A 16,073-nucleotide genomic window follows, 5' to 3' on the forward strand; every position below is an offset into this window, starting at 1 on the left:
GCAACAAGTAGTTTATATATCAGAGTGCTGCTGTCATTGATTCATGGCATGGTAAAGGAACTGAGATGCTATTTGAGTTTATCGGCCCATAGTGTTCTTAACTGCAAGTGTTGCACTTCAGTTCTTTAGCTCCAAAATGTGGAATAAGCATCCCCCAACACAGGATTGTGCAAATGCATTACTCAGCTCAGAGTGATAGATGTTACCAGTAGGCACCTTATTTTACGTTTAAGATAAAAATAATTTTTTTTAAACAAATAACTTCAATAACTACAAATATCATATTTGTCATATAATGAAAAATCTTATATTTATACAGTTGAGAGAAGACAGAGCTAGTCTGGTCAGCATGCTTATAACTGTTTCCCAGGTTTCCTTTTTCTATGCCTATAGGGAATAAATTGTGTTAGTTTAATTAAGTGATAAATGCATTACCTATAGCAGGTAACTTAAAAATAAGGAGGTTAATGGCTGATAAATCATAAAGAGTCGTGACACATGAAATTAAGTTTCAAAGAGAGTTTAAAAAAAACCATAATGTCCAAGAAGCTTTAGAGATAAATGTGTCTCACTTTTGCTGTCTAACCTCTGAGGTTTCCAGCAGTTTTATTGCAGTGTTTTTCCTTACCTATCATAATTATGCTGCTACAGTCCTGCAGGAGAGGAGTCAATTGGTGTGCTATTCATCTGTGTTGGTGTGCTGATCTTCGTGATTAAGGGAGCCTGAAAATGGGATGGTAGTATAAGAAACCTGTTCTTAATTTGTGTCCTCACACTGCAAACACATGAGTAATTTCATGCGCATAGGGTGGTTTAAATTTGGTCAAGCTTCTGTGTGTGTTCATCTTCATGTGACTTCTTAAAGTAAAACAAATGTTTACAAAGGTGGCTGACAGTGGCTCAAGATACATCTCAGTCTTTGCTACAATAGTTAAGGTAACAGGTTCTTGAAACTATATTGAGGTCCAGTTGAAAAGTTCGCATGTTCTGACCTTTTTTTTTCCCCTCCCTCTCTGGGTATAGCCCTGGATTGTCAATATTGCTTTTCAATTTAATTACTGCTATAGATGCTGGCAACTTAGTATATGGACAGCAGTCACCTGTGTTTTACATAGCCATATGGAAAGCCAAAACGTATGGCTGTTAACATAACATAACATAAACCACTTTAAGTGTTCGCAGGTAGCGTGGAGACTGCTGTAAACCTATTGTATCATTATTATTTTTTAAAACAAATATATATCTCCTATCAAAGAAGATCTAATAAAAAAACCCCAAACCTGAAAAAAGGTTTATATACAGCAGCCTAAGGAGGTGATTAGAACTGAAAAATGATGCAAAAGCTTACAAAAGTCTGAAAAACTAGTAATGTTTTCCTAATCTATCAAAACACAGAAATGCTGCCCAAAGTCTGCAATGTTTGCAGATGAACAAGATACAAGTTTTTCAAAGAAAGCCATAGTATAAAAACTGCTTAATTTCTTTTAACCCATTTTCATCTTGTAGGACCTTCAAGAGGTTCTTACAATTGCAACTCTTCTTTATGGGGAATTATCTGAAATTTGGCTCAACTAAGAGTGTCAGAATAGACTAGTGACCAAGCTGATGAAATTAGCAGTAAAATAAGTTTCCATGACCAGATGGTGAAACAGCATTCATAAAAGAAGCAATTACTTAGAGTAATATTCTTTAGCCTGGAAGAGAATTCCCTGAGGGAGAAGTTATGCTAGAAATCTGTGAAGTATGCCATGGCGGCACCATAGAGTATTTGCCAGCCCTCAAAAATGAAGAAGTAGGTGGCAACAAGGAGATGAACAGAGGTGGACTCAAACAAGAGGAAATACTTCTTTGTTATGCAGTAAGCTGTAGAAATTCTTGCTGCAAAACATAAATGAAAAAGGATTGTGTGTGGATAAAGCTTAGACAAATTCACGGAGATAAAACAGTTGTCATGAACCATTACAGACAAGAAGTCTGCAACTACAAAACAGTGAAATTACAGTGATGTACTAGGTAGAGTTCCTCAGTTCAAACTGAATGATATAAATAGAGGTCACAAGAAATCAAAACATAATAAAACATAGGGACTAGACAACATTCAGTCATATGATACATGTTCTTTCCAATTGCATTTAGATTTTACTTGGTTCATTTCTCCTTATGCTGTTGTAGCATTGCTTTTTAGGTGATTGTATCTATGAAGCCTTGCTTGTGTTTTCTGAAGTAAACTGATCACCTGATGTTCACCTAAGAATGTATTAAAACTTGAAAGCTTTCCCTTAGTTGTTAGGTATACTAAAAGGCAATTTGAGAGTTGAAATGCCTGCAAACTTCAGCTGTGAGTGGTTTACTTGAGAAAATCTGACCTGTAGCTGCACTTTTGTGTCCATTTTTTTAGAAGTCTTTTGGGAAGAATTTTTTCAGATAAAGCTAAGTAGCAACTGTGGTTAGAAGGGACAAACTGTAAGTATAGCTTTGAAAATGTTGTTTTTCCAGCATTTGCTACCAATGCAAGCTAGAGTATGTTTTGTGAATAGTCTACAGTGATTTAGCACTTTTAGCACATTCTGCAGACTAATTATCTATGCATCCAAAGTGCCAAATGAATAAAAAGCTAATATTTAATACAGCACTTTCCGGTAATTACAGTTATGCAGAAAGGCGTTTAGTCCCTTTGTAATGAAGGAAAGTATTAAAAATAATAGGCCTATTTCCTTTTCATTTTGTTGCTGAAGAATATTACTGTCTGACTTTCTTTTGCATAAAAATAATACATTTTAGAGTGAGTACATTGAAAAAAGACATAGGTAAATATTAAATGTTTTCTCCCAATAGTAATTTTCTCAAGCACTTGCTTGAATTTATTTATAAAACTTCAAGTTTTATAACAACAATGAAGCTTTCATTTACAGAACCTTTAAATGTTTCGAATTATGAAAGGGTGGAAACATCTGTAGATGTGCAGCAATCTCAATAAAAAAAGAAAAACTGCAAGGTAAAATATGGGTCAGCTATGAATGTCAAAACCAAAAATTGTCTTATACTATTCCCGTAGCTTATCATTTAGTCAGAAATATTTTACAGGAAGTATTAGTTCTATTATGGTCTGTCTTTTTCAGTTTTACTGAAGGCCTACATTTCTGAACTCTCTGAAATCTCAATACAAAAATGTAAATGGTCATTATTCGTACTTGCAGTATGCTAAATGCTTATGCAGTCACTATTCAAAGGGGTTTTTGTCAGCTTTTTTCTGTAGTGTTTGTCTGCAAGTATGAGTTCGTATAGAAACTTAGTTCTTTAGCCCTGCCAAGCAGTAATACAACAGAGCCTCTGTCACACTCTATCTGTAGGCTTGAAGCTTTTACTTCCTCTCCTGATCTCTTGATTTGCAGATTTTAAAACTAGAGCGGATCATTACTGTTCTCTGATTTCACTTCCTATAGCGTTAAATGGTGATAAAATGGCATGCAGCAAGCCAAGTAACTTTTGATTGGAACTGACAGAAGCCTTTTTGAATATATTTCACTCATGATATAAAATTTTAACATGATGGCAGAAGCTGTCCTCTCCCTTGGTAAGTGCTTCCAGTACTTAGCCTGATTGTTTTAAAAATATGTAGTATCTTCACCTTTTCAATTTTTATGTTTTTCTTTTTTTTTTTAAACTTTTGAATCTTGTTATGCCTTTATCTTGGAAACCACTCTAGTACTAGAAGTTATCTTGAATTGAAGCTACTTCTGTGATTATGACCTTGAAATTTTTCTCTGAAATACATGAGCTCCCTTAGCCTGTTGCTGAAAGGCGGACTTTCAGGACCTCAAATCATACTTGTGACTTCTCAAACATCTTTTCTTTGTGTTGCAATTTTGATTTTTAAAGGGCACATTATTTCTGTGATGTCCTTCCCAGTGATGCATACAATTATGATTTTTATCTACGATTCTTGTTGTGTTTGCTAGCTTTGGGCTAAGAGTAGATGTCCTCTCTAAGACAAATCTGGAGATTCAGTTTCCTAAGGTGACTGCCTCCATTCCTCCTGTCCTTTTTAAAGCTGATACCGTTGTGCAGTCTTGCCAGCCTGATCTGTGCATTTTTTGTAACAAGTGACATTTAGTCTTAAAGTCTCTTTAGGAATTGTGAAGAGGCTGTTTTGCTTTGTTTTTCTTTTGCATCTTTCTTGACGTGCCTGCTATTTATCAGCTATTAATCTGTAATGCAAAAAAAAAATCCCATAATTCAAAAACTATTCTCCTTACCTAGATTTAAAACAGGTGGGGTGGGTTTTTTTCAGACACTAAGGAAAAAAAGCCCTCTTAATTCTTTAAGAAAATTCCTAACTGCCAATACAGTACCAGTTTTTGCTTGTCTTCCAGGAGAAGAAAAGTTGTTTGCTGCCTTTCCTATTTGTTTGTTACTCTCCTTATAACAGAGTAAAAAAACTTAGCTTAATTGTGAGAGTGTTTTCATTGAGAGCAGTCCCTTCCAGTGAGCATTAGATATTTTATACTTAGAAATTTGCTTTATTTGTTGCATTTACCATCTTGCTCTCCTTTCCCAGAAAGTGAAATTTTCTTCCTAAGCCTAAACAGCGTGGTAAGTAGAAGCAGCAGATTTGATGCATAAACTTGGGGAACACCCCACCTAGTGGATTATCACAATCTCGTTTTCTCATTGCTCCAGTTCAGATCGGAGGCTTAAGGTTACATTGGAATACCTTACATATTAACCATGTTTACTGCCAGCTCAAGAAATTAATTAAATAGCTGGATTTTCTTTCCTTTTTTTCTTGTGGGAGTGGTGATGTTTGAGGAGCTGGGAGAAAGAAAAGGTAAAAAGGAGATTAACATTAATGAAAGCTTCAAGTTGGAAAAAATGTTGAAGTTCCCAATAAATGTTTTGACATAAGAAATTAATTACAAGGTATGATGATTGAAATGGCCATCTTCAAAACTGGCTTTCCTGTGTGTCAGAGGAAAAGAAGTATCTCAACAGAACAATTTTCTGTGAGGGGAAAAAAAAAAATCTTTCTTTATTCGATATGAGACTGGCCTTTCCCTCCTACAAGAACAGATGCAGTGAACTTCTTTAAAACAGGACAACAAAATGGAGGGAGTGGAAGTGTGTCTGCATCTCAAAAACTTCTGCTCTTAAAGGCAGACTAGAGGATATGAGTTATACCCCCTCAGTGAACAGAAATTATTAATTTGAAAAAGTGGGATGAGGTAATATGTTGCTCTGCCCTTCCTATTCCTGTGTCCTATATTGTCCACATCCATCCTCATGCAGATGAAGAAAATTTGTCAAAAGGCAAATTTTTTGTTCCCTCAAAGTAAAGTTCCTCATCTTTCTGTCCTGCTTCTGGAGTTGGTATTTGAGTTGTATACAATGAGATTATATTCAAATATGCTTTCTTATTCTTCTGTATTATAAGCAGTACTTTATTTCTTATAAACTTCTTACTGAGGGAAGACTAGATAAACTTGTTTATTCTTATGCACTGTGTATTTAGAATAGACACTACATTCTGTAAATGAAATCAGATGCTGAGGAATCACATACGTGTCTTGGAGAGGTTTAAACACAAACATACAGGTAACATCCAAATGATAAAATAGCCTTGAAACTGATGCCTGTAGACACATGCAAAATACCACTTTTGAACTGAACAAAAAAAAGAGGAGGCAGGAACAAGACTCTCTTCCATCCATATTCTAGCTCACTGAGTTTCCCACAAGTATTCTGTTTGCTAAATGCCAAACAGGGAAAAAAAAATATATGTCAAGTAAGTTGACAATTTGAGGTAAACTGTGTTTAATTCTAACTTTGTGGCTACAGCCTGTCTCTTGATGTGAGTAATTAAGGACATGCCAAGTGTTAGAACATTATCTGTTTGTGAAGGGTGAATCTTAGTTGCTTGTTCTCTTCACTCCCCAAGAATTAATAAGTAGACTTTTTTGCTGCTGCCTTTAACATTAGCATTTCTATAAATAGAACACTATATTGAATAAATAGAATACAAAGGTGATGTGCTTTTACATCATGTGGCAAAAGGAAGCAACACATAAGCAATATATTATCTTATCTTTAAAGTATCATCAGTGAAGCTTGGTGTCAGTTTTATAGTCAATGTTAGAGTCTAAAAGCAAATCTTCCTAATAAACCAATTCTTCTACCCATTCCTGACGTTAGGAGTGGTATAGGGAGGCTGAAATTGGCTATTCTGTTCAGAAGTACCTTCTGAATTCAAGGTGTCCCCCACTATATGGCATTATTTCATCTGGTATTCTGACATTGCTTGGTCTGCGTAGTGTACATCCGTAACTTGTACATCATTATTTTTTTCCTCCAGTTCTTAGAGGAGTAATTAATTTCTTTAATAAAGTTGATTCATGGAACAGAGGTGATGTCACTTGTTGCAGTTTGTATCAAATATATGAAATAACTTAGTAGTATTGAGTATGTTAAATTACCACAGTACAATGTTACATTTATACAAGAAGTTTTTTAAATAGAGCTATATTATATATTTAACAACTTGCTTTTGTTTCCTTGTTCTTTTCTAACTTTACATTGAGTTTTCTGTTATACTGTCCATTGAGAAATGCAGTATGACATAGCTCACTGAAACGGAGTATTTAATGTCAAAGTAAAGGAATATGTTCTATGTTCTGCACTTCCTCTTCACTGTTCAAAAGCTTATGAAACAGTCTGCAGAAAAAAATGCAACCTTATGACCAGCTTAAATTCTTGGATATTTGGGAAGGATAAATTTATACTTGAGTATATTTCAAGATTACTTTTTTTCTGGGCAGTTACTGGCCTTCAGTCTCAGGCAGGCTTAGAAAGGTGTTAACTTATACCTAGCTAGTTTTATAGCAAGTTAAATTGTGCGGACTGTAAGACCATCATCCTCTAAACATTTATTAATAGGAGTTGTATGTCCTTTGTGAGTAGCTCTGTTAGTCCAGGGCGGAGTTCATTTTCTGCAGCTGAAACAAGTATGGGTGGGGGTAGTGGTAACTTCAGGAAGTATGAAGAAATAACTATCTTCTTATCGCCTTGTTAGTGGGTTATTTGCTCAGGCTTCATAGTTTCATATCCTTTTGCCAATATGGTCTGGTTTATTTTAGCAAAAAATAAAAATTAAAAAAAATCATGCTAGTCTGTGACCAGTGTAGTTCAGTAGAGCTGCTGCCACTAAGTGGGTTATAGTACCTTAATGTGGTGAAGGGGCGGGGGGTGCAGAGGGGAAGTAACCCTTACTCTTGGAACAGATGAACAGCATTGATTCTTCTGCTAAATCAAAATAAAAATCGTAACAATTCCTGTCTGAGGTCCTCTGAGATTCTCAAAAGAAAAACAAAGTGTTCAGTTACCTCTTCTGCTTAATGGTGAAGTTGTGTAATAGTGAAGAACTTGAGACTGAAATTACTGCTTTGCAAAAAAATTTTTTGATCTTTTCTTTTTAGATCAGATCACATATGGTTTGTTTTTCTGACCTTTGTCCTAGTCTTGATGTGACTTTAGATCCAGCAATCAGTACTGGTTTATGCTGTCTTTGTTTGGGGGGGCATGGAGGAGGGGGGAGAAGTGGAACTGTCCAAGCTGCATGCTCACAGACACAGCTTCCTAATGAGGTAGTGTTGCAATCACCTTCATGGAGGTGCCCTGCCTCACTAGAAAGTAAATATATATGCATACCTGCAGAGCAAGTCATGTCCTGTTCATATAGTTTGGAGATAATAATACACCTTAATGAGAAAATTGTGGGGGAGGGGGGCATGGAGGGAGGAAATTAATTTTGGCCTTAAAGTCAGTCTTCTTTCTAGGGTGAAAAATAGTAAAGCATATAGTAAATGCATTAGTAAAACCAGATTTATTGTACAAATCTGCTCATTCTTTTATTTATGTGTATATTTGTAAACCTGATAGGGCAGTGGTCAGTACACTTGAATTCCTGGCTGTACTGTATTGCCTTTGAAATGTTTACACAAACTTGCATTTATAATCTTGGTTATAAATTTTACTGAATTGTGTTCTCTGAATGGAACATAAAAATAAAATACAAGCCACCATGGATAAATTGCCATTACTATTAAAGCAGATCTGAAAAGGTTGGTTTTGTTTTCTTGGTTTTTTGTGGGTTTTTTTAAGAAGCAGAAAACTTCTAAGATTAAGAGGTGCCTGTGTTGTATGGTACATCTAGTGCTAATGCACTAGATTTAAGAAAGTTGTTGGCTCAGCTCCACTTTTATTGGAGCTCATCACAAGGTTGTGGGCTTTGAGAAGCAGAGGTGGCAAATGTGGAGTATTTCTTAAAATTCTTTCATAAGTGTCTCCAGAGACAAATGATATTATGCTCTATTGTTTCTGCTCGCTTTCTTCATGCTTGATAGCACTTATAAAATGCTACTATATATAAAGTTTTTTGTCAAACTGATTATTTTTTTCCCTGCTAAGAGGAATGTCACTTCAATCTCCCAGCATGCTTCTAACTTAAATATTACTTGCACACACACACAGGGGGCTGAGTTTTATATTTAACTGTAACCAATGAACAATTGTAATACTGATTATTGGTGAGAAAGAAAAAAGGTTCTAGCTGGACTCCACAGGGTTATTTCTTTTTGTTTGTGAAAAGCATATCCCACAAAGCAGGACTGAAGCCTGTTTTGTTTCTCCTGTCTAAATTAAACCACTATTCCAGTAAACTGTTACCTTGTAAGTTAAAAATGAAAACAATGTAAGCTGTATCCCTTGTGATCTCAGGGTTTTTGGCAGGAGAGAGAGAATCAGTAGCATGTTTAATGCCTTTTTTTAAACTTCATGCAGGCACACATCTATTCTTTGGGTGCAACATTGAAAGCAGCAATAGAATATATAGTAGAACCTGAGACAGAATCAGAATTTGGGCAAGATCTGCATACTCTACTGGAACAAATGCAAGAAGAGAATCCTGAAAATAGGCCAGATATTGAGGTAAAACAGTCCTACATAATTTTCTGTTTAAAAAAAAAAGTGACAAAAATATTTCTGTATATGTGCTCATTAATAGAGAGGTGTAATATGCTCAGATTTTGCAAGAAAGCTGAGGTGTTTGAGACTCAGCAGAAATTCTCCTCCATTAGAGTAGGAAGAAAGATACAACCTGAAAAGCAGATGTAAATGTTTTAGAGTGATTTGATTTTTAAGAAGGTTGGGTGAATACACTTGTGGATCTAAATTGTCTCATTAACTGTTTCTTCCCACTTGTTATGCTGTGAAATTTGTATGGTGTCTCAAATGATGTTTGGATTGTGTTTAAGGAGGGGAGGGAGGGACAATGCCCCAGGAAACCTGTGTTTCTTGGCATGTTCAAAGCAGTGTTGTTTACAGCATTACTACTAACTATTTTTTCTGTAAATATATAAATGTGTAGTAGTGTTTTATCAGAAATCTTAATTGTTTTTCTATTTTATTCCATTTAGCCTCTTATTTTACCTTTAATTTTTAGAAAGAATTTGAAGATATGTAGGATTTTTTCAAGATCATGTTTTCAAAGAATTTACATTCTACGTGTTGGTTACCTAATACAGTGTTATTTGACATTGATGTGTGGAAGTTTAGCTTTAACGCATTGTTTTTGCAGACTTTCAGACTGTAGCCAGAAAATAACAATTGTCCAAATGTGACTTTTCTTGCATTCAGTTCTTCTACTTCAGAATAATGCTTTCTACTTTTTTGTTTGGGTTTGTTTTTCCCTGAGCTGATAATGTACATGCTAAATGTTATAGCACCTATAATCAATACTTTGCAGAAAGACTACTGCAGCCGAAGAATGAATAGATTCATTTTTATAAAGTAAATAATATTGGCTCTCTGTTTGAGGACTGCCCAGGCAGGAGACCATTCCTGGCATAGAGCCTACCTGATCAGCTCCTGTATTTCTACTCATTTATTCTCAATCATAGTCAGGAAAGGGTTTGTATAGCACTCCCTATCATTTCCAATTGGTCTGTAGTCCCTGAAAGCTATTACTGACTACTTATATCAGCCCAAAAATAGACTGTGTCAAGGCTGGTCTAGGGTAATATATGAAGGTTGCTTTCCAGCTATGTTCTGTTTTCTGTTCCTTTTCCGCTAGGCCCTTTCTTGGGTGGAAAGGAATCGGGGGAGCTATATGGAGGGAAAACCCATAGACATTTCTAGGCTTTTCACTAGACTCCAGCACAGCTGGATACCTGTCTAACTTTTTTTCCAGTTGTTCCTCAATCTGATATGTGAACCAACAGAGCCATTTTCTTCTTTCCACTCACAATAGCAGAAGAGCAGTTGAGCAGGTTAATGGGGAAGTAGGAGCAGCTCCTCAGAGCTGTATGAGGTCTCATCAGTGTTTCTCTGGGAACAGTTACTGAGAAAACAGTGGGATGCATTTGGAGAGGCAGCTCTCTTCTACTTCCTGCCCACGGTGACAGGTTTTTAAATGTGTGAATGTCTGTAGTTAATTGTGTGTGAGACCAGTGCTAATGCCATCAAGTGATGCTCAGGCTACAGATTAGAGATGTGTAATACTGTTTCTTCTTGTGATCTGATAATGATTGCTTTCTCTAATTGGGAATAGTGCTTTCTAGATATTTGTATTTTGCAGTTTTTAAAAGATTCAGGGTTTACTTTTATGTAACTTCAGTAATAAAAATATTCATTATCCTGCATATGTCACTCAATTGAAGAGAGTTGCTGGCTGTTTAAAAAATAACCCGTACTCTAGCTCTTTATGTTTTCAGTATGTTATTAATAAAGGATAACACTTAAGATTATTTTTATCAGTTTTTCTTAGTGTCCTAACTGTAGGCTAGAACTCGAACTGTATTAAATAATTTCATGATAGCCCATGGTAAAAATAAGAAATTAATTCATCCACATAATAGAAACAGTATAATGAACAGTGCAGCAGAGACCTCCAATGTAGCACCATATAAATTCAGATGTACTGTGTGAGTTAACATGATTCGCTTTAGTCAAAATTCACAAATCTATTCATTATTAAATAAGTATTTAACACTAATTTTCTCTAGAGCATTTTGTCATTATGTGAAGAAAAACTGAAGATTGCTTCATCAAGTAGTATTTGTCGAAGCCTGTCTGCTGTTGGAAGAAGAGTTCTTTCAATTGAATCATTTGGTGCTTCTCAAGGTAACCTTGAAGTGTATTTAGTCCAAAACTTTAGATTTCTTGATGTATCTAACGATTTTTAAAATGCTATGTTTTTGTACTTTCCTGTTTATAGGTTCCTTTCTAGATATCAAAAAGTCATTATTAAATATTTGTGGGGTGGGGAGCAGGGGACATACAACTCTTAATGAACATCATTATTATATCCAGAGTGTCCTTTATGATTAAAAGTGACTTGTCCTGAAATAATTCATTTGCGTAACATACTGAAGATATGCAACAGCAATGGCAGAAAAAGCAATATAAAGATTGATTAGGAAAGATGAGAAGGTTTGGATACACATTTAATATAAGCATCTGTTTTTTGCACCTAGATGTCTGTGATAACATGTGGAAGGGAAGAATGTGTCAGAGAAGTTTGGGATCTAAATTATATTCAAATGAGAAAAACAACATAGCAGGTGATTCGTCTGCAGTGGAAGATGTGACAGCTACCTGTCATAAGGACTCTTCTGTAGTTACTATGGTGACTGGCAGAGAAAGTGGTTTAAAAGAAATGCAAATTGATCTGGATAATGAGAAAACTCAACATTCTCAACTTACAACTCAAGCTACAAAGAGTGAAGAAGAGTACAAACATGCAGTGTATACTGACAGTTTTGCTAGTGTTGCTTTGGATATAAAATCATGTGTTATTGACCTGGAGAGAGATGGCAATTTTAAGAAAGGTTCTTTGAGAAAAATTAAAACCTTTCCAAAGCTACCACTTGAACTTGCAGATACAAATAACTTTTTTACTTCTGTAACCAACAGTGGACCACTAGCTAGGAAAAATCACTTGCTAACACAAGAGTCACTACCTCTAGACAATAATAATGAGGTTGCTTTTTCAAAGGGAAATCTTAATTCACTTGCTATTAGTAGTCCACCAAAAATAGAACCAAAGAATCACCAGGTTAATGATCTTCATTTAGAAGCTCCGTGTGTATGCACACAGGTGTCTGGCATGAATCTAGAAGAACATATGTCACTTATTAATGGTAAAAAGATAGGTTTTGCTTCATCTGATCACAAAGAAGACTGTTCTGATGCTACCTCTGAAATGCCAAATACAGCTGGTATGCTAAAAGGCCCAGATCGATCAATTGCTGGAGCAAAAATGCTAGACAATTACATGGCGTTGGAAGACTCTTCTGAAACTTTTCAAGGGTCAAATGAAAATTCTTTACCACATTGTAACAAGATGGCTTCAGTGTTAACAACAAAACCCAGTGTGAACAGATATGGATCAAACCTAATTAGGTCTCCAGAATTAAGCAACGGTGCGATGAGCGCAAACAATAATGAAGATAATCTTTGTGGAGGCAGAGGGTCAGAAATCAAAAGTAATGAGCAGGTAGTAAAAATAAAGTCTTCATTATATAGTTGCTGTAGTCACTTATGCGGAGATGAAATGACTTAAATACCGTGTGATTGCTTCCCCCCAGCCCCCTTTAGCATCCTGGAAAATCAAATTTTCCTAGTCTGCACACTTTAAGAGTTAATATTGGAAACATGCTGATCCTATTTTCCTCTTTAAAAGTAAAGTGCTACAGTGAAATTTATGCTATTGCAAAATCAACTTTCATTTTAATATTTTTTTTACAAATGGAGTATTCTCACTAGTGTGTTAGAGCAGCATACTTAATAGTAGATTACATTTGTAAGAGAACACTACCAAAGCATATGTAGATTTTTAACTCTTTGTGTTACTGTCAATGCATAAAGTTCACTACCTTGCAGTGGGCCTCCCAGGTGCTTATGAAAATTGCAGAGTCCCTGACTGTAAACCTGACCTCATTGAAATCAATGGCAATATCCCATCTGCTTCAGGAGGTGAAAAGACTCCACTTTTTTTTTTTTAAATCTACACGTGCATTTAAGTCTTTGAAAATTGTACATATGCTGTATCTGTTCTATGTTCTTAAATTACCGCCTCTGTGTTTGTTATGTATATTTCATGATAGAATTCAAGTATGTGCACAATACAATGGATATGTTGTCTCAAGCATTTCATCTTTATGAATAGCCAAATAATAAGAGGGAGAGCTGATATTCGTTTACTGGAATTTGTTGATAGTGTAGTGTGGTCTCTGCTCAAATTACATGTTTTCAGTGTGGACAAGTTTGGTCTCTGACTAGATGGTTTTCTCTTGTGCCATACTCAAAGAGATGTTAACAATCCATGCGATAGGGGAGTTGCTGGCTAAAAATGCAGGATGGCTGATGCTTCTCCAGCCTAGCTGTGACTTGGTAAAAATGAGCAGCACAAACTTCACACATTTCATTTCCAGAAATTATGCTTAGATGAAGATGTTGTTGTTTTCCTTACTTGTCTACTGACAATGCAGCCTTGTTCTCCTTGCCTAATAGCCAGTCTTCCAGCCATCCCATACAGTGACATCTAGGGTTATTTTCAATCTGCATCCATCCCGCTCTTCACCTTGCCTAAACATCTCCACTGGAGTAGTAACCTAGGACTGCCAAGTGTGTAGAGATCCTTTGGTTCATCATAGCTAAAAAAAAAAAATTAATGCAACATTGAAGATTCTGTTCTAACTGCTTTGCTCCCTTTCCTGTTTCTTCTCCCCTCAGTAACATACACCTACTAAATTCATAGTGCAGGAGGACAGTAAATATGGATAAGTACCATATGGCATGGGCTTGCTCTTTGAGGGAGTTATTCATTGTATGCATATTGAGTCCTTTAGTTTTTAATACAGGTTCATTCTTCAGACTCTGGGAAAAGATCTATTTATTGTAGACACATTCTTTTTTTTTTTTCTCTCTTTTTCCCCTCCTGCTCTGGACTATGCAACCTTCAGAGGTGGTTGAATATGCAACGTATTCAGAAGAGAGTGCAAAGTAATAATCAGATTTGTATTCATTCCAAAGTCTTCTGCTTTTCCTTTGTCATTTGTTACTCTGGATTTGCATGAACGTGGTTGATTTGGTAGATGTGCCTGTATTTCTAACAAAGATCATAGTAATTTCAGTCACTGACTTCTTGTGAGACAGCTTGTTTCTATACAGAACTCTAGATATGTCTTAGTAGTCAAGCAACAGAAACAACCGTCTTTCATCTTACGTGCAAATCTCTTTTTTCTGAATGGAGGTTTCATATTCTTTTAATGCTAAACTGTATAAACCTAGGAATTAATTTGCATGTTATTTGTCATGGAGAGGATGGCTAAGACAAGGCCGTCAGACCACTATAAAACCACTATACCTGGTTTGTTGCAGGTTTTTTCGATTTGGTCTTTTGTTTTGTTTTGGGTTTTCTTTCATTCCAAGAAATAAAGGTACCACACTTAAGTCGCTTGCCTTGAGATGGAAGTGGGCTTACTTAAGCTTCTGTGTTAACTAGAGAGGTGTGGTGAATAAGCTGTCATCACTTAAGAATATAAATTGAGTGTATTAGTAGGAGTTCTTCTTTAATGAGGAAAAAAAATCTGTTGAAATAAGACCTATATTCTGTCCTTACTGGATTATCAAGATAACAGTTTAAGTCTGGGTACATGAAGATACTTTCAAGAAAATGATCTTCCTCAGAATTATGGTTTCGCAAAATTCTTCCACGATTTAAAAGCTGTAACAAAAGTCCTGGTTGCTTTTCCTGCAACAGCACTCAAGATTGGCACAAAGAAAAGTAAACCAAAATATGTTTTCAGGTTATTCAGCCATTCTTCTGAAATCCTCTTTTTTTCAAATATTTCATCATCAATTTAAATAGTGTTCTTTCAGCCTGAACAGAATTTCATTCTTCCGAATAAGTAGGCTCTTAGAAGAAATGAGGTTATCCTGCTCCCACTGAATTCACAGGACAATCACAGTGAACTAGAAAAGGTAACTATTATTCCAGTTACCCTAATAAGCAATGTCATAATACATATGATCTGAAAAGAAGACAGCAGGGTGGTTGTTGTCTATGAAACCAGAGTTTTATAGCTGTGTTTTCAGTAGAAGAAATCTTTGGTAGACTCATGCTTTATGCTTTTCCTATTTTTAATAATCAACTCCAGCAAATGTTCAGGTTCTGCCACATAGTATTCTTTAGAGCTTGTTAAAATCCTTGGTCTTAAGTTGGTCTTAAAGCAAAAACAAAACAAAACAAAAACCCCTCTTTGATTATTTAACTGCTGTAGGGAGGGGAAAAAAAAGCATTTAAATATATCAGCATCTGTGAGCAACACCTAGGTTTCTGAAATGGCTGACTGTTCCCTGAAATGCTGAGCTTCTAGCCTGATAATCTTTGTTTTCTGAAGGAGGGTCATTCATTTTCAGCAGTCATTGAACTTCATGGCAGAGTCTATTATAAGTTGTCTTAGAGAAGCTGGGGGGGGGGGGCCTTAATATTTTCAGCTGCTTTTTCCTCTTCTAGAAAACAGATTTTATTCCTCAGGCTTCTGAAACATAAGTTTTTGCCTCTGTCTTACCTCCTGACAATTGCAAAAATAAAGCCATACTGTGCTATCCCTTATGTGAAAAAGTTACAACTGATGTCTCTGTACACTTTCAAGTTCCCTTTCATCTCTCTGTGCCAGAATTTTACCAAATACCTAATAATGTTTGATTTTTTTTTTTTAAGAAGCTGGAACTTCAATCTGATTTGGTTCATTTACTGCAAAGGCACAAAAAGTGTGAAGCCCCAACTAATGTGGTTTCTATCTTCTGGGCTAAATGGAAAACACTTCAGAAGATTTACAGTGCTGCTCTCTCACTAGTTTTCTATAACAGATAAGCATGATTGCAGCAAATAGTGCTTTTAGAATAGTATCTCTATCATCTCTAAATATTTCTTGTCTTTCTATAAAGTGCAACACCAGTCCCATCCGGTTGAAGATCAACCTTGTCTACTCTGGAGAACAGACAGTTTTTCTTAC

General features: G+C 35.8%; 1 protein-coding gene across 7 annotated transcripts in view; it reads left to right on the plus strand.

Annotated features, from left to right (window-relative positions):
• The window catches only part of KNDC1 (kinase non-catalytic C-lobe domain containing 1), a 68,305-nt gene that overhangs the window by 15,915 nt on the left and 36,317 nt on the right, over window positions 1–16,073 (plus strand). For 5 of the 7 annotated variants that reach the window (XR_008577930.1, XR_008577931.1, XM_054832555.1 and 2 more), the window contains exons 4-6: window positions 8,833–8,979; window positions 11,055–11,172; window positions 11,526–12,547. Coding sequence is in view for 4 of the 7 variants with exons in the window: in XM_054832555.1 (XP_054688530.1) it covers window positions 8,833–8,979; window positions 11,055–11,172; window positions 11,526–12,547 (1,287 nt within the window). In the remaining 3 variants the exon portion in view is untranslated. The remainder of the gene's footprint in view (window positions 1–8,832; window positions 8,980–11,054; window positions 11,173–11,525; window positions 12,548–16,073) is intronic. The other 2 variants (XR_008577932.1, XM_054832557.1) reach the window with 2 other exon arrangements.

This window comes from Grus americana, chromosome 7, assembly GCF_028858705.1.
Source record: "Grus americana isolate bGruAme1 chromosome 7, bGruAme1.mat, whole genome shotgun sequence".
NCBI classification, from domain to species: Eukaryota; Metazoa; Chordata; class Aves; order Gruiformes; family Gruidae; genus Grus; species Grus americana.